The sequence below is a fragment of the Myxocyprinus asiaticus genome, chromosome 28 (genome assembly GCF_019703515.2).
Source record: "Myxocyprinus asiaticus isolate MX2 ecotype Aquarium Trade chromosome 28, UBuf_Myxa_2, whole genome shotgun sequence".
Taxonomy (NCBI): Eukaryota; Metazoa; Chordata; class Actinopteri; order Cypriniformes; family Catostomidae; genus Myxocyprinus; species Myxocyprinus asiaticus.
The window spans coordinates 5161613-5182608 of NC_059371.1; the positions used below are offsets into that span (position 1 = coordinate 5161613).

General features: G+C 36.6%; 1 protein-coding gene across 2 annotated transcripts in view; it reads right to left on the minus strand.

Moving 5' to 3' along the window:
* The window catches only part of LOC127418874 (coiled-coil and C2 domain-containing protein 2A-like), a 47924-nt gene that overhangs the window by 15556 nt on the left and 11372 nt on the right, over positions 1–20996 (minus strand). For both annotated transcript variants that reach the window (XM_051659733.1, XM_051659732.1), the window contains 10 exons: positions 15739–15948; positions 15544–15650; positions 15193–15333; positions 14960–15116; positions 12651–12895; positions 9039–9216; positions 8778–8931; positions 8501–8648; positions 909–1047; positions 602–805 (listed from right to left, as the gene is read on the minus strand). In XM_051659733.1, coding sequence (XP_051515693.1) covers positions 602–805; positions 909–1047; positions 8501–8648; positions 8778–8931; positions 9039–9216; positions 12651–12895; positions 14960–15116; positions 15193–15333; positions 15544–15650; positions 15739–15948 — 1683 coding nt within the window. The remainder of the gene's footprint in view (positions 1–601; positions 806–908; positions 1048–8500; positions 8649–8777; positions 8932–9038; positions 9217–12650; positions 12896–14959; positions 15117–15192; positions 15334–15543; positions 15651–15738; positions 15949–20996) is intronic.

The following is a 20996-nucleotide window of genomic DNA, read 5'->3' on the forward strand; positions in this document are numbered from 1 at the left end:
CATCTGTGGCATAATGTTGATTACAACAAAAATAATTTTAAGTCGTTCCTCCTTTTCTTTAAAAAAATGCAAAAATGGAGGTTACAGTGAGGCACTTACAATGGAAGTGAATGGGGCCAATTTTTAGAGGGTTTAAAAGCAGAAATGTGAAGCTTATAATTTTATAAAAGCCCTTACATTAATTGTTCTGTAAATACTCTTGTATTATTTGAGCTGTAAAGTTGTTTAAAATGGCATTTTACAGTTTGTTGACATTACATGTGTTTCGCACAGCTGATTCAAAAGGACTGGCTCATAAGAGTTATTTGTTCGGGAATCTGACTACACTGGTCACGCAGAGCTGTAGATTAAAAAGAACTGGCTCATCAGAATTTTGTTCAGGAACCGGACTACACTGGTCGTGCTGTATGTTTATTGCTACTGAATTAGTAGCGGTGTTGCATTGGTGCTGAATGGTAGAGCAGGAAACACTGTCAGTATTTTAGCACTGTGCCCCATCCACATCTGCGGAAGAATACACATTCATGAACCGTTAACATAACATTCAGCATGCACAATCTGTTACAATGCTGATTGCGTATCTATCTATGAGTCATCTCACATGAAACACTTTTTCAGATATCTCCCGCTCCATGGAAGGGACGCATTTAAAGTGACGGAACTCTGCCACCTCCTGACTCCTCAGCCTCAGCAGGCGGAAACGGCGGGAACGCTGCAGCTCCTCATCAGACAGGAAATTAAACTCCTCTTGAAGCTGCTCCAGACGGAAGTACTCAGGAACCACCACCTCTCCACCACTCACCACCTCCAGAGACAGAAGAGAGATATATAAAGACCAAAAGACACTCAGACGCATAATCTGTCACTTGTTTGATGAAGATTACTGCAGAGAATTTGAGGAAATGTACCGAGAGAAGTTGCATGATGGAAGCGTTGTTGGGGTCATTGGGGTCAAGGCGAGACTCAGCTGCCCACTTCCCCAGTTTCTTCATGTCGTTTAGACCAGATGCCCCAATACACGCTATAGCGTCCACTTGCCTGAGAGCACTGAAGAGAGAGAACACGACATAGTCTGTCTAAAGGCTGTTTTACACAGTACATGTTAACTGTGACAATCATGCCGCTTTTCAGTGCAAGTGGCAAAACCACGCAAGATAAAAGATCATTTGGTATTATTTTCAACCAATCTAATGGTGTTTGCCGTTAAGCTCTTTTAACACACAGGATTAAAATGCTGCTTAATTTGCAATTTGTTTTAGCGATATTTCGATTTTGCGCATAAATTAAATTTGTTACTTGGATGGAAACATGACTTATGAGGCTTCATGATGCCGAGTTCTATTCATGATGAACTTATTTTACATTTTTCAAATACATCTCACATTAAAACATTCATATTTTAAAGAATAAATAAATGTCCTTTTATTTAATTAACTTGTCAGTTTCATTAGCTATTGGTTGACAAGGCATCCCGTTTTCACAAGGTGTGTCCCGAGAATTCTCGAAACATTTTAATTATGTCCCAGTTTCAGCTGTTTAGCTCACTGATTATTTTCTTTGAAATGCAATATTCTCAATGTCTTTCTAGCAATCGCCTCTGGTATCGTTTGCAGGGAAGACTGTTTAGTTGCCACTGCACGCTGATTTGATGATTCTTTCATTCTAGTCTTTCAGCAAATCTTCTTACAATGTATCTGGTTGCATGACAATAACTTTAACAAGTGACGCCCCAATACCATTATCTGGAGGCCGAGTACAAGTACCGATACTTCCTTTCGATACTCACCGTTACGATACTGTTTTTTGTTTTATTTTTTTGTAATCTTGCAGTTTTCAAATACATTATGATTCGAGGACAGCGTGTTTAGTATGTTTCAGCAACTGTTACTCAAAATACTTTTTCATAAACAGAAGCATCTCTGCATGTAAACTGTGCATGCTTAAAAAACATTTTTTTCAAACTTTCTTTTTTGTCACAAATTCTGTTTTCCATTTTATTTTTCTGAATTTCACACTCAACAGTTTAATTCAGTTTTTATCATCAAAAGAGTTCCAGTAAATAAATGAAATCATTAAATGGTAAATGCATTAGGTATCATGAACTAACAATGAACAGTATATTTATACAGTTTTTATTAATCTTTGTTAATGTTAGTTAATATAAATACAATTGTTCATTGATAGTTCATGTTAGTTCATAGTGCATTTACTAATATTAATATATAAAACTTTTGATATTTAAAATGTGTTAGTATATGTTGAAATTAACATTAATTAATGATTAATAAATGCTGTTAAAGTGTTGTTCATTGTTAGTTCATGTTAACTAATGTTGTTATGTAAGTGATAATGTACAGTCAGCTGGTTGTTATCGCACAATAAACCTGACAGTGTGATCAGGATCCCGACGTGAAGCGGAAGTCTTGTATCAACCCGAAGGGGTTTATTGTGCGATAACAACTGGCTGACTGTACATTATCCCGCTTATTAAACGGCTACTAACCAAATAAACAAATACACGGACATAAAATAATTGATTTGCATAGAAATTATGTAATTATGTTACAAGAAAAATAAACAGCTGAAATCTCCGGTTTGCATCAGAGTTCTGTTGGTGTTTATTTTGTGAAAATGACCGTCTGACTTGTCATTATTCTGCCTATTACAAGACTACTTGCCAAATAAATAAATAAATAAATGGACATGAAACATTGATGAGTTGAAATTATTTTTTTAGCTTACTTGTAGAGATCGCACAGTGATCTGAGAAGCAGGAAAGATGGCTCACTTTAACCAGATGAGCGGTCTGATGCGTGGATGTGCGGTTGTTACAGAGAAATATCAGACCGCTAGATTTGCTATTTTCCTGAGAAATAGGTCATTACACTAAGATGTTTCAAAACCACATCTGTTTTGAAAGCAAAGTCTAAAATCAGTTTCTTGCATTTGCAGTTTGGAGATTCCACCAGCAGGTGGTCATAAAGTTCATGTCCAAACTCTGAAAATATAGTGGGACATCAAATTATGTCCTTGACGATCACTGTCGTAGCCGTTTAATGAAACAAAATTTATGAGATTTGAGTTAAACCTTCTACATTCATGGTTTAGTATTCAGTTATTATTATTATTAGTATGTTTATATTTACAATTGTATTTATGATCTAATATGTATTGGTATTTTTCCACCTGTTGTCACAGAGTGATTTTTAAGTCATAGGAGAGACCAGAGAAATGTTTGGATTTGGTATGATTTTTTTGACCACCTTGTTATTTTGATTATATTTTCGTTTCATTTGAAGTGTAATTTGAATTTAGAAATATTTTTTGTGTAATTTTTTGTTTCAATAAATTAAAAATTTTCAGAATCGTCCAGAAGTGAAGTGCGTGCCGATACAATCACTGTTAATATTAGCCATGATTTGTATGTCAGTTGATGAAAATGATTAATAATTTACATTATCTATGACCCCATTTACACCTGGTGTTAAGATGCATTTTTGGTGATCTGATCACTTGCAGTCAGCGCTAAATACAGGTCTAAACGGGGTCTAACTCTTATTGTGATCGGATCACAAAAACCACATACAGAGGTAGTCAAAAACGCATGTGATCACATCACATTTGAGGTGTAAACAGTAATCCATTCTGAAAGCATCTCAGACAGCAGTGAAGCACCACACCTCACCTGTCAATCAACCGCTGCACTAAAACAAGAGTTTAAATAACCATCCAATCGGAAAATAAAAAAAAGAGGATACATACACAAGCACAAGAACTTCACGGATCTTCTTCAGTGTGTCTGATATAAACACAGATGAGAAGCATGAACATCTGAAGCTCGATAAATTCAGGTAATCCACTAAATAATGGATAATTTGCACCGGTATTTTTTCACGCTTTCTTTGTCTTTTCTTACTTTTCCGTGGTTTACTGTCATGCATTAACACACTGACATGGTGATGGATGTTTGTCATCATGAAACGGAGACCTGCCCCTCGAAATCTGAACACAAGTTGTCGCTGGAGACACATTTAAGTGACCAGATGTAAACAGGGTCTATAATTTAAAGGAGCCTACATCCAATTCCTGAACCACATTTTCCATGCGTATAAAAGGAGCGTGTCACTGTCATAGAAATATGTCTGACATTCAACAAGGATGCAGTTAATGCACAAAAAAACGTAAGTCCATATTTCTTTTCTTCAAATGTATTGCATACAGTCCATTTACACTACCAACTTCTTATGAATGTGCTGTCTTTGTTTATATCACCGGTGCTTGAGGGAATTAACTATATAATAGGATACAGACACTGCAATAACCGGAGAGGAACCTCAAAATTAAATTGCAATTGATCCAGCACATTAGCGCTTGCGTGCTAAATTAGGCCAAACCCACTTGCACCTAGACTTAGGGCATGCTTGCGCAAAAATACCAAAACCTCATAGCAATGCCCATTGACTTTGCACTTATGACTTATGGCACAGCACTGCGCTTTGCGCTAGCACTCTTAAAATAGGGCCCTGTATATTTATTTAAATAAATCGCAGCCTTTCAGTTTAATAATCACACTAGGACATAACATGATTTTCATTTGTGTGCTAAATGTTTACGCAAATACATTTATACGTCAGACGCAGGGATGCAAAGTAATGAATTACAAATACTCACGTTAACGTAATTAAGTAGTTTTACCCCAAAAGAGTACTTTTTTTTTTAAGTAGTTTAAAAATGGTATACTTTTACTTGATTACATTTTAAGTGCTGTAACTGACTTTTACTGTGCTATTTTCCCTCCATCTGTGTTTGCTACTTCCCTGTCCTGATTTTATTTTTATCCATAAACATGATTGGCTACGAGAGTTTTGTGACTCCCGCCAAATCAAAACACGCATAGAAAATTTGAACGGCAGCTGCAGATCTGGAGCCAACTTTTATGGATGTTGACTATGCCTCAAGCACAGTTCAACACCTGAACATCCACGGCCGCACCTGAAAGGGCTTTTCGCAGTGAAAAAGGCTAATTGCATGATTGTGTCATGCGAGTTCAGCTTGCTCAAGCCAGATTTCAGCATTAATCCTGCCTCTAATTTTAAGAAACATATCGAAATAAATTTCATATTTCTTCTTACAAAACTCTATGTGTATATAAGGTATTGTGTAATTTAACTCTCTATCACTGAGATTATTGGGTTTCTGTGAGAGATTAATGCAATGTTTTCAATAGGGCTGGGTAATAAAACCCAGAAATCTTGATTTTTATAAAAAAAAAAGACATTTAAAAAGAAAAACAGATGTCCTCAATATCGATGATAAATGTTTGAGTAATATTCTATATTTAGCCTATTTTCTACATCTAGACCAGGGGTGTTCATTACATCGATCGCGATAGCAAGACTGGTTGGTTGATCTAGCTAAAATATAAAAGATTGACTGGTGTCTGTAGCAGCACGCTGTTTGATTGACAGGTGGCTTATGTTTGTGTGCTGCGCTTTACATGCACATGTGTTCCGAGAGCGCTATTCATGTAAACCCAGTCAGTTATGTCTAAAGTGAACATAAACAGTGGGACAAAAAGCGTATTTGCATCTAATGTTAGACTTGAAGTGTATGTGTAACCGAATAGAGCATGGACTAGTATGTCATAAAAAGTCTATTAATCAAACAACATCAAGAAAATGAGAAAACCACACACTACTTTTGGCTGAATAACTTGGGTAGCTTTAAAAGTATTTATGTGATAGAATAAATCAGTGACATTTTTAATAATAATATTTTTAATAATATTGTTCGTTTTTTTTTAATTATACTGACCACTGATGTAAAGAGTGTATTAATTTGTATGATAAATTATCAGGAAATTAGAGATGATAAAATAATTTATAATTGTGCTTATCCTTTATCATGTATTTTCTTATGCCTGATAGAAAAGTATCGAACTTTGTAGAGCAATACTTCAGGCAGAATATTCCCCCAGTCACAAACTTCAGAAAATTGTGCATCATGTATTAGAATGAGAAACAACTATTTCTGGGCTTAAAAGATTCAATAATTAAATCAATGTTGAACATTGTATCTCAAAAGGAGGACAATGTGGCCCCCCATGTACTACTTAAAGGAATAGTTCACCCAAAAATTTGAATTCTCTCATCATTTACTTACACTCATGCCATCCCAGATGTGTATAACTTTCTTCTGCAGAACATAAATTACGATTTTTAGAAGAATATTTCAGCTCTGTAGGTTCTCACAATACAAGTGAATGGTGCAAAAATGTTGACGCTCCAAAAAGCACACAAAGGCAGCATAAAAGTAATCCATATGACTCCAGTGGTTAAATCCATGACTTCAGAAGTGATATGGTAGGTGTGGGTGAGAAACAGATCAATATGTAAGTCAATTTTTGCAAGAAATTCTTCTCTCCGCCCAGTAAGTAGCAATATGCATATGAAGAATGTGAATCACCAAAAACACAAGAAGAAGAATGTGAAAGTGAGTGTTAAAATGGAGACTGACTGAGCAGGGAGGAGAATCAATAGTAAAAATGGACTTAAAGGAATAGTTCACCCAAAAATTTACATTTGCTGATAATTTACTCACCCTCAGGCCATCCAAGATGTATCTGAGTTTCTTTCTTCATCAAAACAGAATTTTTTGATGAAGCACGTCATTGTTTACAATAGAAACTTGTGCCATTCACAAACCAAAACAGTCAAAAAAATGTTCAAAACAATATAAAAAAAATAAATACAAATCATTTCCAAATAATAATAATAATAAAATGTAAACAATGGCACGCTTCCTGACTCCTCCTCCACGTGACGCGTGACCTTACCAACGAGCTTATGTCATCCCTCTCATGAGCGCGCGTCACAGAGATGTACGGAAGCAAACATTTGTAGTTAAAAAGTATATAAGTATTGTTTTGTTTCTCAAAATAATCAATCGTTTGGGTTCAGAAGAACTTTATTTGTCGACTGGAGTCATGTGGATTATTTTGATGCACTCTAAATATGCTTTTTGGATCGTCAAAAAATGGAGGACATTCTCTTGCATTGTTTAGAGGAGGAGGCCTGAAATGAAATTCTAAAAATCTTAAATTCTGTTTTGATGAAGAAAGAAACTCTTATAAGAAAGATACATCTTGGATGGCCTGAGGGTGAGTAAATTATCGGCAAATGTAAATTTTTGGGTGAACTATTCCTTTAAGTCCATTTTTACTATTGATTCTCCTCCCTGCTCAGTCAGTCTCCATTTTAACTTAAACTTAAACTTAAATTATCAGCAAATTTTCATTTTTGGGTGAACTATTCCTTTAAACATTGATCTGAGCAGAAATATTCTTCTAAAAATCTTAATTTGTGTTCAGCAGATGAAAGGAAGTCATACACATCTAGGATGGCATGAGGGTGAGTAAATGATGAGAGAATTCAATTTTGGGTGAATTATTCCTTTAAATCATGCTGTGGCTTCTGTACCAAACAACTTTTCCACCCCTGCTCTACATCCTCTTTTGTGCGGGACATGACATGCCAAGTGATCTTGATTTTGTTAGCGTTTTTTGTATTCCTTGCATTGTTTTGAACATATTTTATGTAAAACAATAACTCGCACTGTCGGCATTAAGGGCATTTTTAGACCCTACACATAAATTGATTTTAATGTAATTGTTTCATACATTACGATTTAAAATGGTGATCAGTGTACTGAAATACATTTTTTCATCTTTTCATTTCTGTAATCATGTTGCCCTTTTATTTATTTTTTGTGAATCAGATTCATGTAGTGTTTTTCTTAGATAAGTGATGTATTTGAAAAGTTGGCAGTCAAAAATACTTTTAAAATACCTACATTTTTTATACTTTCTGGCAAACAGCCATAAAAGGGAATGTAAATTACGGTATCTGTGTGCTACATTTTGAAACTGCAACATACAGTGTTTATTATAAGAGGTCATCACATTCGCAAACCAACACTCACTACTCATGAGTACTTTTAAATGAGCTACTCTTTTACTCTTACTTGAGTAGTTTTTAGGACAGGTACTTTTAGTCTACTCACACTACATTTTTTGGGAAGTAACAGTACTTTTACTTGAGTATAATTTTTCAGTACTTTTTCCACCCCTGGTCAGATGGTATTGCTTTTTTGTTATCAGAGCATTTTTACGAGTGCGAGTACAAGTAGGTGTGCTCAGTATCAGACCCAATACTGATACTGGGACATCCCTAACTTTGACATGCTTGCTGCTGCTCTTTGTGGTCTCAAGTTAGAAATGTCCAAATGAAAATGGGTTTTCAATGGCAAGCTGAAAGAAGCTGGTCTATTTCTTCATGCAGTGGGTTGTTTTGCGGTCTCTGTAAATGTTCATTTTTCAACACACACAGAGGTAATTCAGACATTTCAGTTTTTTTCATGACATCATATTAATATAAAAAGCTAAAATGTGGTTAAAAAAATGAGATTAGTGGTGAGCTAGATCTTGGCAGGATTTTCTGACCTGTACATGCCTCCCGCAGGCTGACTGGACGGGGGAGCAAGGGGGACATCATCCTCCCCTACAGCCCAGGACACGCAGCAAGAGAGCTTTCCTGATGTCAGTAGAGTCTGCATGTTTGTACCATCAGCTTCAAAAGAGAACGGCACACCTACCACAGAAACAAGACACAAACAACCCCCTCAAGCAACGCTGCCACAAATGATGCCCAAAAATTTGGTCTGTTCTAAAGTTTAGAAATACAGCCTCTGTGTGTATATCTGTGTAGGAATGTGTTTACCACTGCCAACTCCCTCGTGGTTGAACGTGACTCGCTGGTTGCTGCTAAACTCCATCTCTTCCGACAACGCACTGCCTGTCAGGACAGAAGATTCTGGAACCGGGACACACACCTCAGCCAGCTGGGAAGAAGAGGAGCCGACACTCTCAAAAACCTGTGAGAAGACATACAGAACACCTAAATAAAATACAGAAATAGATAAATAAACCCTTTTTAATTTTACAGCAACAAAATCAATGGTGCACACCCACAACACCGTACCTGCAGTCTGATGCTCTCTGGACAGTTGACTATCTTCAGGTTAAAGATCTGACCAAAGTGAACTCTGAAATCCATGTTGAGGGTTCGACTGTCTGTTCTGGAAACTTCTTTATCATTGTACAGGACCTTGATGAAGAGCGCATGTTTGGCCACATCCTCTCTACGAGCAAACTCGCCACTAGACAAGACAAAAACAAACCAAATCTAGATGTTCACGTTTTCTGAGATTATGTTATGCGATTGCTAGGGTGTTCCAAATGGTTGCTCGGTTGATCCTAACAGGCCCATGTCAAAAGAATCAAATCACTAACCCTTAATTTGTGCAATAATAACAGTGATGTTTCCCTTAGAAAACACTACTATATATTTAAAGGAATATTCCGGTTTCAATACAAGTTGAGCTCAATCAACAGCATTTGTGGTATAATACTGATTACCACAAAAAAATATTTTGATTCCTTTTCTATATAAAAAAAAAATGCAAAAATGGAGATTACAGTGAAGCACTTACAATGGAAGTAAATGGGGCAGATTTTTGGAGGGTTTAAAGGCAGAAATGTGAAGCTTATAATTTTATAAAAACACTTTCATTAATTCTTCTGTTAAAACTCATGTGTTATTTGAGCTGAAGAGTTGTTTAAAACAATGTTTTAGGGTTTACTGCGTTACATCGTCATGGCAACAAAGTTGCAAAATTGGATATAACTTTACACATAAAAGGTTAGTAAATGATTTTATCACACTAAAATCATGCTAACACACAATTGTTTATGTCTTGTGGCTATACTTTCAAAATAGTGAGTATTTTAATGATTCCTGATTGGCCCCATTCACTTCCTGTGTAAGTGCCACACTGGAACCAGAGGTGTAGTCAAGACCAGACCCTCCAAGACCCAGACCAATACCAGACCCCCTAAGACCCAGACCAAGACTAGACCCTTCAAGACTCAGATCTAGACCAAGACCTTTCGGTCCAAGAACCAGGCAGTAAAATTTAATGAACCAAGATACTGAATTTATATTTAAAGAATCTTCTTCAAAGTTTTCAAATGCAAATTTTACCACTGCAGACATTATCCAGAGAGCTATATAGAAAGAAATAGTCCAGTTTTAAAAGATGCCTTTGTAACCCAAATGCCTAACTATATAAATAATACAACTAAAGTGAAGTGAATTGAATTGGTTAGTGGACAGCCTAGAAGATGTAGCTCCTAGGCTGTCCACGAAAGTAGTGGTCTGCCTGGAATTGATCTGATTTTCTCTGCATGTACACCTATTCCTTTATTCCCCCACCAATCCACCCCGAGGTGTCACAAAGCTGTTTATTCTTCTACCATAACAAAAGTAAGATAAAAAAGTGTGATGGCTTTTTATTGCAGGCATCATTTTTAAAAAGAAGAAAAAAATTCTAAAGGAATGCTAACAGATTGATAATGAAATAATACAATTTCAGTTTATCCAATAGGATATTAATGTATTCTTAGTGAATACTTATCTGATACCCTAAGGACTGGTTCAAAATTATGAAACATTACTACAATATTTTTTGCATCATAAATGAACTAAACAAAGATGGCTGCTTCACATGTTAACATTAAATGCCAAATTCATCTTTGCTAATCAAAATTAAACCTGAGAGATGGAAACTTAATTGCTAACTATTGTTGGAAAATTAAACTATATAAACAACTATGCATAAACAGAATGTTCTTCGCTGACAATAACACTGACCATCTCTGATCGAAATAAACAAAGACAAATGCTGATGTAAAACAACTGCAGTAATTGAAAAGAACAGTTTGAAAGAATTTATTCACTGAAATAAGTCAGACTTCCCAAAAACATGGATAACTAAGAACTGTGTTTCACATGTAGTGGATGATCCACGGCAAGGTGTGCATTAAATGATTTTAAATGCATGACGTGGAGGCGAAGCACCACCCCACGTGAATCAGAGAAGTGCATTTAAAATCGTTTAATGCACACCTAGCCGTGGATTATCCCACTTATATCATGGTCACTTGCCAGAGTTGATTAGTTACAGCTGTCATTGATTTTTGCAGCGTAAATCTTGACTGGAATAACAAAAAATAACGGTTAATTTGATCTAAGGGCCGTTAGATCTGCAGCTCCACCTGTTCTAAATCAGACACAGAAAAAAAAAGTAGTGCGACCGCATACTTGGTCAAAACTGTGAATTTAAATGCACAATCCACAAATAATCATATCCACAGAATGTAGAGGGGTTGGCACTCCAGAGAAAATATATGATTTAATTTGTATTCATTGTTGTTTTCACATTAATGTGGAAAAACTGACGTTACAAACGTGACAGTGACAGTAAAAGTAGCACTTACTGTATAAATAAGGGGAAAACCATTCAAAACACTCTGGAACCTGCAGATTTTGACCTCTGAGACATCGGTATGGTATCCATCAAGACTGCACGACTGACTGAATGAAATCGCAATCTGTCCTTGCATGTAGCGCTTCACCGCAAACAAACATCGCTTCTCCTTCAGTGTTTGAGTCAGAGATGTGAGCGCAGGTGGGCCACTAGTGGCTATAGGCGGCACTTCAGCACAGCAACACAACACATACACAACACATTAATCGTCTTGCATCGCTTTGTCAGACAGCGAAAGATGCATTTATTAGGTCTGGATTTCCTTCTCTCACCCTTTATATTAGCTATGCTGATGAAAGTGGTTAGGAAATGTTTTCAGATGCTATTGTTCACTCTGCTTGCACTGTAATGTTATGTTGCTATGGTTACAAACAGCGCATTAATATCGAACAGTGTTTAAAACTGACCAGAACTACCTATGCATTTAATGGTTTGAACTGCACACATTCCAGCCAATCACAACTGAGTGTTCGAACAGACCATGGTATAAGCATTATTAACATAAAATAACAATGTTTATTTTTCAAAATCACAGACATGTCTGTTGGGCACATGAATGCAATGGCCAATCAGAGGCATTTAAGTTTAAGTCACCGGCACAGAAGAAATCCGCTCAACAATGAACTAATTCAGGAACACAGTTCTCAGCTTGTTTGGGATGTGTAGCTACAAAAATAATATGGCATCCAATACATTTATATTAATCAATATTATTAATAGTGATTACAATATAAAGAGAAATAATCTTCAATTATGATTTTAGTCATAATCGTGCATCCCTACTCCCACCAAAAACTCATAAGTATACTGGCCACCCCTGTTTACAACTCTCGCAAAGTAACAAGCTTATTGGGTCCCGTGGCTACCTCAAGTAAAGTCATGGCCTCTACATGGCAGTTACAACCATAAATCACTAATGATTGCTTTGTGTCATTTGACCATAGTTCTTGCACTTACATTCATGTGATGAGCGAGAAACTGCTTGTCGAAGCATGCATGATGATACAGAGGCAGAAGCACATGCAGATTTTCAGTAATGATGAAGATGCCACGCCAACTAGTAGTTGAAATAATGATCACATTTAGTGCACTGGTAATACACTGCGGTCTTGACAAAGACCCTAAGGCGAGACCTAGATCCAGACCAAAATTTTTTTAAGGTCTGAGCTGTGTATCAGTATGAGTGTGTGTGTTTGTTCATTTACCGAGGACACTGTTCACTGGGGGTTACAGGCCCTGAGACAGTAAGTTCTGGAGTCAGAAATGGTTCTCCTGGTTTCCTGCGGATCCTGGCAGCTTTCTCCCGCACTTGCTCCTCCAGGACGGTCATGTCTGGTTTCTCTGGAGGGTTGGGCTTCTCTGGCTCCTCACCGAGCTCTTCCTCACTCTCCTCATCCTCATCTCCCTCCTCCTGCTCTCTTTTCTTTTTCTGCTTTTTCTTCAAGGCTTTCTAAAAGAATCAGAAACTGCTGTTAATATCTATCTGATTTGCTTGCTGGAAAGCTTAAACCAGGTTTGCTGGCCTCATAGCCACAGGTCAGGCAGGTCGAGTTTGATGGTTTTAGAGGGGTTTTGGGCACTTGTAAGAAGGTTAGGCTGGGAGACCAGCCAGCTAACCAGCAAAACCAGCCAACAAGCCATGATGGGAGATCATCCAAACCATCTAAGACCAGCAAGCCACCTTAGGCTGGTTTCGGCTGGTCTTTTGAGCAGGGTTCAAATGGTCTAATAAATCATGACATATAGTTTTGACACAGTTGTAATAAAACTACTAAAAAGGCAATGTTAGTGACACCGTTTCACAGAGACAAAGCAACCAGTTAGTTGTCGATCTGAGGCACAATGAATGATATAACTTTATGCAAATTAGCAGTGACATAATGCTCTGACCAGCATTGGTAGTGCAAAAAGTATAAGGACACCTAAACATCCAGTGTTAATTGTCAGTTTTTTATTTGTCATTTGTCAAAAATGCCCTTTAAATTGATCAATTTCTATTTTACTCCGACTAAAATGGCATATAATATTAGTCGCCAAAAATATTTTAGTTAATGAAAATATGAAAAATGATAGAATATGTATTAAACTGTAACAGACCAAATTTGACCAAATACTCAAATATTTTGAATAATGTATAAACTACTTATTGTACAATAATTTAAACATGTTTCAAACATATTAAAGATTAATCCTCAACATTCTATGACTGGATTATTTAAATCAATTCTTTCCAGATTTTTCTTTCTTAAAAAAAATTGCACAGTGTTGGTGCCATGTGCATTGTTATCTTGCAATATAATTTTGTTTCCCATCATAATTCCGTCGTAAGTAATTCTGCTGACAAGATTAACACTGTGAACGCCATACACGTATGTGAATGTTGCACATTTAATTTAAAACCACTGGCCTTCATTTTTCTGGGAAGGCTTTCCACTAGATGTTGTGGACATTTACAAATGTTTTTGCACTGGATTTTTTGTTCCTTTTTTAATCAATGCTTCATCAACATGCAACAATATACTGACTTAGTATAAATGCATGTTACTACCAGGTGTAAACAGCAATCTGTCTATGGCAAGCCAAATTTACTTTTAATCACATGGACATGACATGAACTGTTGGTATCAATGATTACATTTTTACTAGTTAAAATGCCAATTCTTGATATCAGTAATTACATTTGCACTAGTAAAAACGTTAATTCGAGAATTTCACAGTGATCTGTCATCCACTCCTATTCAAAACACAATTACAGATATCTAAAATTAATTTCTTAAATTCCAATTTCACATACCAGCAATGCATTTCTTACTAGTAAAAATTATACTTTTTGATATCACTAAATACATTACAGCAGGTGAAAATGCTCATTTGCTCATCAAAATGCTTTCCAACATGTTAGATTTGGTATTTCAGATATTTGGAACTTCAGTTTTTGTTTGTAATCAAATTGTTGATATCAGGAATGGACATTTGCATTAGTAACATTGTAATTATTGATATAAAAAATTATAATTTTTACCAGTAAGAAGTGCATTACTTATTTAAAAAATTGGAATTTCAACTAGTAAGAAATTAATTTCAGATATCCGTAATAGCGTTTTGAATAGGAGTGGAGGACAGAACATTATGAAATTCTACTAGTGAAAATGCAGTTACAGATATCAAGAATTACAGTTTTTATTAGTTGAAATAAACATTTTGATATCAAGAAAGTGTATTTCTGCTAGTGATGTAATTTTAAAGTTTTTACTGGTGCAAATGTATGTACTGACATCAAAATCAATTTGGCATTTCCACTAGAAATATTTCCATTCCTGATAGCAAGAATAAGCATTTTAACTAATGAACATTGAATTGTTGATATCAACAATTAATTTCCAGCACATGATTAAAAGTCAATTCGGCTTGCCATAATCTGTCCCAACAGATCATAATTCCAGGTGTAAACCAGACCACTGAACTAGATTTGGCAGACTCAGACTGTAATCATTCGTTTTTATGCCTGCAGTACCTGTCTTCTCTTCCAGGACTTCCATTCCTCATGTAATCTTCTAAATTCACTCATCTTTCTCTGATAGTCTTCCTCTGTCTCCGCCTGCAGTTCTGATACCTCCACCATGATCTCATTCTCAAACTCCTGCTCTTCCTGCTCTCTCTCCACCTTCACCCTGCAGAGGAAAAGATGCTTGTCTCATCAAATGAAGCACAATTACTCACACAAACACATTGTGGATGAAGCCGTACCGTCTGATGAAGAGTTTATAAGGTGTGCTGGTGAATCTCTGGAAGTCTCTTAGAGCTTTGAGATCTTTCCATACTCTGATGATGCTTTTGAGGAGAATTCTGTCCTTTTCCTGCTCCACATCTCGCAGCTGACGAGTGTGTCTGAAAATACAGGAACAAGATATCAGTATAAATGTGATGGACCTTTGGTTCTATAATACTGAAAGTAGTAGTTATGATCACCTATGTCATCTGTACTTAAGCGGTTCCCAAATCAGCACCCCTCAATATTTAATGATGTTTAATCTAAAAACTCAAATATACTAAAAAATCTCAATGGAAGTCCTACATATTTGAGCTAGAATCGCTTACCTCACTTCATGTTTGTACTCTCCTACTCTCTGTTGGGTCACCAGACTCAGAGCTTCTCCTCTGTGCAACTCCAACATATTACGAATCGTGTTCCTCAAGCCGTTGAGCTACACAAACAAATGTTCAGAATGAGTTTCAAGAATAGTATGTTGAAAAAAAAGAAGACTTGGTTTTGAGCTCACTCCTCAGTGTTACCTTATCAGTCAGGAGTTGTGTGAGGTTCTTGTGTTGTCTTGTCAGGTGCTGGTCGTACAGCTGTGCGAGACGGGCTCCCAGCACATGCTCACGACTGAACAGAGGGTGATGGGAGAAGATAAGACCAGATACATCCACGTCCAGCTGATAGTCTGCCTGAGGATCCCCCATCCCAGCGATATAGAGGTTCACTTGCTTAGACTTCAGAGCCTGAGACACAGTAGATATAAATAGAAACACCATATGTCATTAATTCATTATGCATATATATCATGATGCATTAAAATTAGGTATGGGATATTTAACATGCTCATTTCTGTGATTAATAGTAGACTGTTTGACATGCTAAAAAATAAAAGGATGCAATTAATGGGGCCTGGGTAGCTCAGCGAGTATTGACGCTGACTACCACCCCTGGAGTCGCAAGTTCGAATCCAGGGCATGCTGAGTGACTCCATCTAGGTCTCCTAAGCAACCAAATTGGCACGGTTGCTAGGGAGGGTAGAGTCACATGGGGTAACCTCCTCGTGGTCACTATAATGTGTGGTTCTCGCTCTTGGTAGGGCGCGTGGTGAGTTGTGCGTGGATGCCGCGGAGAATAGTGTGGGCCTCCACACACGCTACGTCTGCTCAACAAGCCATGTGATAAGATGCGTGGATTGATGGCCTCAGATGCGGAGGCAACTGAGATTCGTCCTCCACCACCCGGATTGAGGCGAGTCACTACGCCACCACAAGGACTTAGAGCACATTGGGAATTGGGCATTTCAAATTGGGGAGAAAAGGGAGAAAATCAAAGTTTTAATGACTTCAGCCTATGTGTATGTAAACCTCTGACTTCAACTGTATATGTGTGTGAATAATGACAGGACATATTTGCTTCCTTTTATGGTCTTTTAACAGACATAATGTTTAGAGGAGCACAGTGGAATTAAATAGCTCTGGTCATGTGACTATTTGCACCACTCATGCAAAAAAAAAAAATAAATAAATAAAAAAAAAAAGTCTGCACTGTTATTTACAATTGACAACTCTGTGTAAAATACATCAACAACTCCTTTTAGACCCCTTTCACTCTGTTCGGTGGGATTAAATGGGCTAATGACAGTGTAGATTACCTGCAGCGTTCCAGCATCTTCTGCTGTTCTACAGTGGCTAGTGCACTATCAAACGCACTATTATGCAGAGACACTGTGACAGAACCTTGGAGACTGTGTGCAGCAGGGTTTCTGTTAGCTGGAAATGTCCTACATTTTCAAAAATTGTTTGCGCTGCACTGCCATGGAGGACTTTCCCAGCAGTTTGCGAAGTTCAAAAGCAGCCTGCATTATTCCCATCTCGCGTGCCAGTTTAAAACTCTTCTTTTAGTTCATCGGTTGATTAACAGGTAAGTAAATCCTGAAATTCATGCACAAACTCAACGGGAGAGTTAATTCATGATAACATGCAAACAAACAACATAAAAGAACGGCTCGCACCTGTTTGTGGTGATTCAATCAGAAGTGGACAAGCGAGACACATCATCATTATAACTGGTCGTATTATGCTTCTTTTTTGACCACTCATGTTTGGATTTCGTGGGAGAGACTCTGGTATAATGACACATGAATCATTAGGCCTATGTCAGTGTATCATTGCATGATATAGCACAAAAAGTACAAGAAGAAAAAGAAAGCGCACCGTTTCTCTTTATTATACTTGCATTTAATCTAAGCACAAACATGATATTACGAGCAGAATTCGAAGTAATTTAGTGTAATACCTGAATTATATATATATATATATATATATATATATATATAAGTTTGGAATAATGTACAGATTTTGCTGTTTCAGAAGGAAATTGGTACTTTAATTCACCAAAGTGGCATTCAACTGATCACAAAGTATAGTCAGGACATTACTGATGTAAAAAACAGCACCATCACTATTTGAAAAAAGTCATTTTTGATCAAATCTAGACAGCAGCCATCACTCCAACACCTTATCCTTGAGTAATCATGCTAAATTGATCATTTGGTTCTAGAAAATCACTTGACATTATATCAAACACTGCTGAAAGATATTTGGTTCGTTAAATGAAGCTTAACATTGTCTTTGTGTTTGTTTTAGAGTTGCCACGGTATGCAATAGACTGGCATGTCTTACAGTGCATCCGGAAAGTATTCACAGCGCTTCACTTTTTCCACATTTTGTTATGTTACAGCCTTATTCCAAAATGGATTAAATTCATTATTTTCCTCAAAATTCTACAAACAATACCCCATAATGACAACGTGAAATCTTTGCAAATTTTTGAAAAGATTAAACTCTTAAACTCTTTGAAGTAGTTTAAGAAGTTCTGAACATTTTTTTCAAATTGTATTAGTAATTTTTCACGTTATTAATGACCTGACTATACATTGTGATCAGCTGAATGTCACTTTGGTGAATAAAAGTACCAATTTCTTTCCATAAGAGCAAAATCTGTACATTATTCCAAATTTTGGCCACCAGTGTATATTTATTTATTTATTATAATAGACCAGAATGGTTAACAGGGTTGCAAATTTATCATAAATTAAGCTCAGATCACTTAGTAGGGTCTAGATAGTTTGGGACCAAATGTTGGTTAGTAGTTAAGCTTATTTTTCCCAGTAAATAAAGAAAATATTTTATATTTAATGTGCTTAAAACTAGCTACTTTTGATCCTATGTTAATTTTATGTCAGATAATAGTTTATTTAACAAATCGAATAGTTATCTCTCTAAAAACATGGGATTTGAGCCACTACTGTAATAGAAAAGTAAAATAAAATTACTGGGACACCAATTTTCAGTTTGTGGAAAGTGCCTACTGCATTGTCTATGTCCATACTACACTGTACAGTGTATAATTACTACATTGTGTATCAAGACCCTGTATACTTAGTTTTTCTCATTGGTTATCAGTCAAGACCATGTGATGCTCCTCACTGTCATTTTATTTTGTTTGGAATTTTTACTCTTTTTAAGTTATAATTGGTTCGCATTACCATAACACTTAACGTCAATCAACTCCATGTGTCTGTGAGTGCTTTCATTTGCAGATACTGTTCTCATGGTTTGTTTATTGTCTGATTCATATTTATTTGAGTGCAGCAATCATAATACACAAGCCCCTCTGAGTTTTATTAAACACAAATGGTTGAATGGGTGTGTTATTACTTTGTTAAAACTGATTTGTGTGTATGCATCATAAAGAATATTAAATATCTTCTTTTTTCCCATCCCGAAAACTGTGACATCATCCCACATCTGGATTCAATCTCTGTTCTCACACCTCTCATCTCCAAAAATTTTATTGGCTGCTCATATTGCCTGGCAACAGGCAGCAAGCCGGATATGACACCACAGAGGGCTAGTAAACATTACATGCTTGTAGTTTAGTATTCAACAGTGTTAAGAGATATGCGTGCATGGCTTAATATGTCTTAGGATAAGAACACATTAAAAATAATTTGCCTATAAAATAACTGATAACTGTATCACTCTGGAATTTAATTACAATTTTCATTAAAGGCCTGGAAGCCTGGTGCCTTGGAACTGTAAAACATTGTCATTCAAATTATTTTGAGTCATGTTTCCTTTGAATGTCGTGAATCGTTGCAAACTTTGGTAAACCCAGCAAGTAGTTCTTCCTTAAAACACTCATTGTGGCAACCAAGTAACTTTTACACAAGGGCTGCATTCACATTATCAGACAATCCTGTTTGTCAAAAGGGACCCCCACTCCATATTTCTATGATATTCTGGTCCTTAGGCCTCATTTACACCTGGTATTAAAATATGTTTTTAGTGATCAGACTGCAATCAGATTTCACTTGACCACATTAAATGCGTAAATGCTCCCCAATTGTGATGCACTGTGATCGGACTGTAATCGGATCACTGAAACCACATTCAGAAGTGGTCAGGGATGGATTCTGACCACATTCAAAGAAGGTATACATGCAAATGCATTTTTGTTTTCCATAATTTCATGTAGTCTTTGCTACAGTCATCCATTGTTAAATCACTATGTTGCGGGTTCTTACTAGAGGTAGACCGATATAACGTTTTTGGCAAAAATCTATGGTTGCAATCGTTTTTTTCGTCATTTCAAAATAAGCATCCCCAGTGTGTTTCGGGCCTGTTAATACTTAAAAAGTCCCATGTTATGCACCAAATCTTCATCTTTTTCTGGTTATTTTGGGGATTTTGGTTGAACATTAAAATGGATCTGGGATTTTATTCATTTAGGACACTTTGCCTGTGCCTGTCACGGTAAGGAAAGAATAAGAAGTTTTTTTACATTATGTAAATCAGTTTTAAAAACTATCGGACTAATCGGCTCTCAGCCTTTCCACCACTTTAGTTAATTGTTATCGGCAAAATCCACTATCGTTCGACCCCTTGTTTTTGCAGATGTCTTTTTATTCTGCCTTGGCAATGTAAAGAATGCAACAGACTGCCATCTTGCTATCATGTCACCTGATTTACTTAACAATATTCCATGAATTATATCAATGGAATACACTTGGAACATCTCGTCAAATCTCCTCTCTTATCTCTCTTCTGGACTGTTTTCTAATTATTGTGTGGCTCGCGAGACACTCACGTGAAACCAGGCTTTAATCACGCTGCCTAGGTTCGTGTTTTAGATGAAAAGCCTATCTACCACTTATAAAATGCTGAATGCAAGAAAAATATCATAAAATTTACTATGGAGGCCACCAAAAAAAATACAAATACAAAATAAAACAATGCAGGAAAAACCCTGTCAATGTGATGTAAAGCATATGAATTATTCATCAATGTTTTCAAAATGTGCTAAATTGACAGGGAATTTTCAGTTCCCAAAGCTTCTGATGTAATGTGGAAGTAGTGTTTTCCATTTTGCAAGGGTAACTTTGATCGGATCTGTATCAGAGCACATTAGAGACACATTTGACTACAAGGTGTAAACACAGTCCAGCTAAAGAATATCCAGATACTATACAGATATGAAACCCATGTTAATGTAAGGTGTAAAGGTGCCTTTAGATATGGCTCAGGTCCCCCTCGGGCACTTTTAATTATACACACAGTCAGATATATCTTCAGTGAATATAAACAAAAACAAATCTGATATACGTCAAAATTTAAGATATGTGCATTCGACCTTGTGGTGGTAAAGGAACTAAGACTCTGTATCCCGGTATACAAAAAACTGGGCACCTTGACGTCCGACCAGCCAATCGGATCGGAGCTTGCAATTT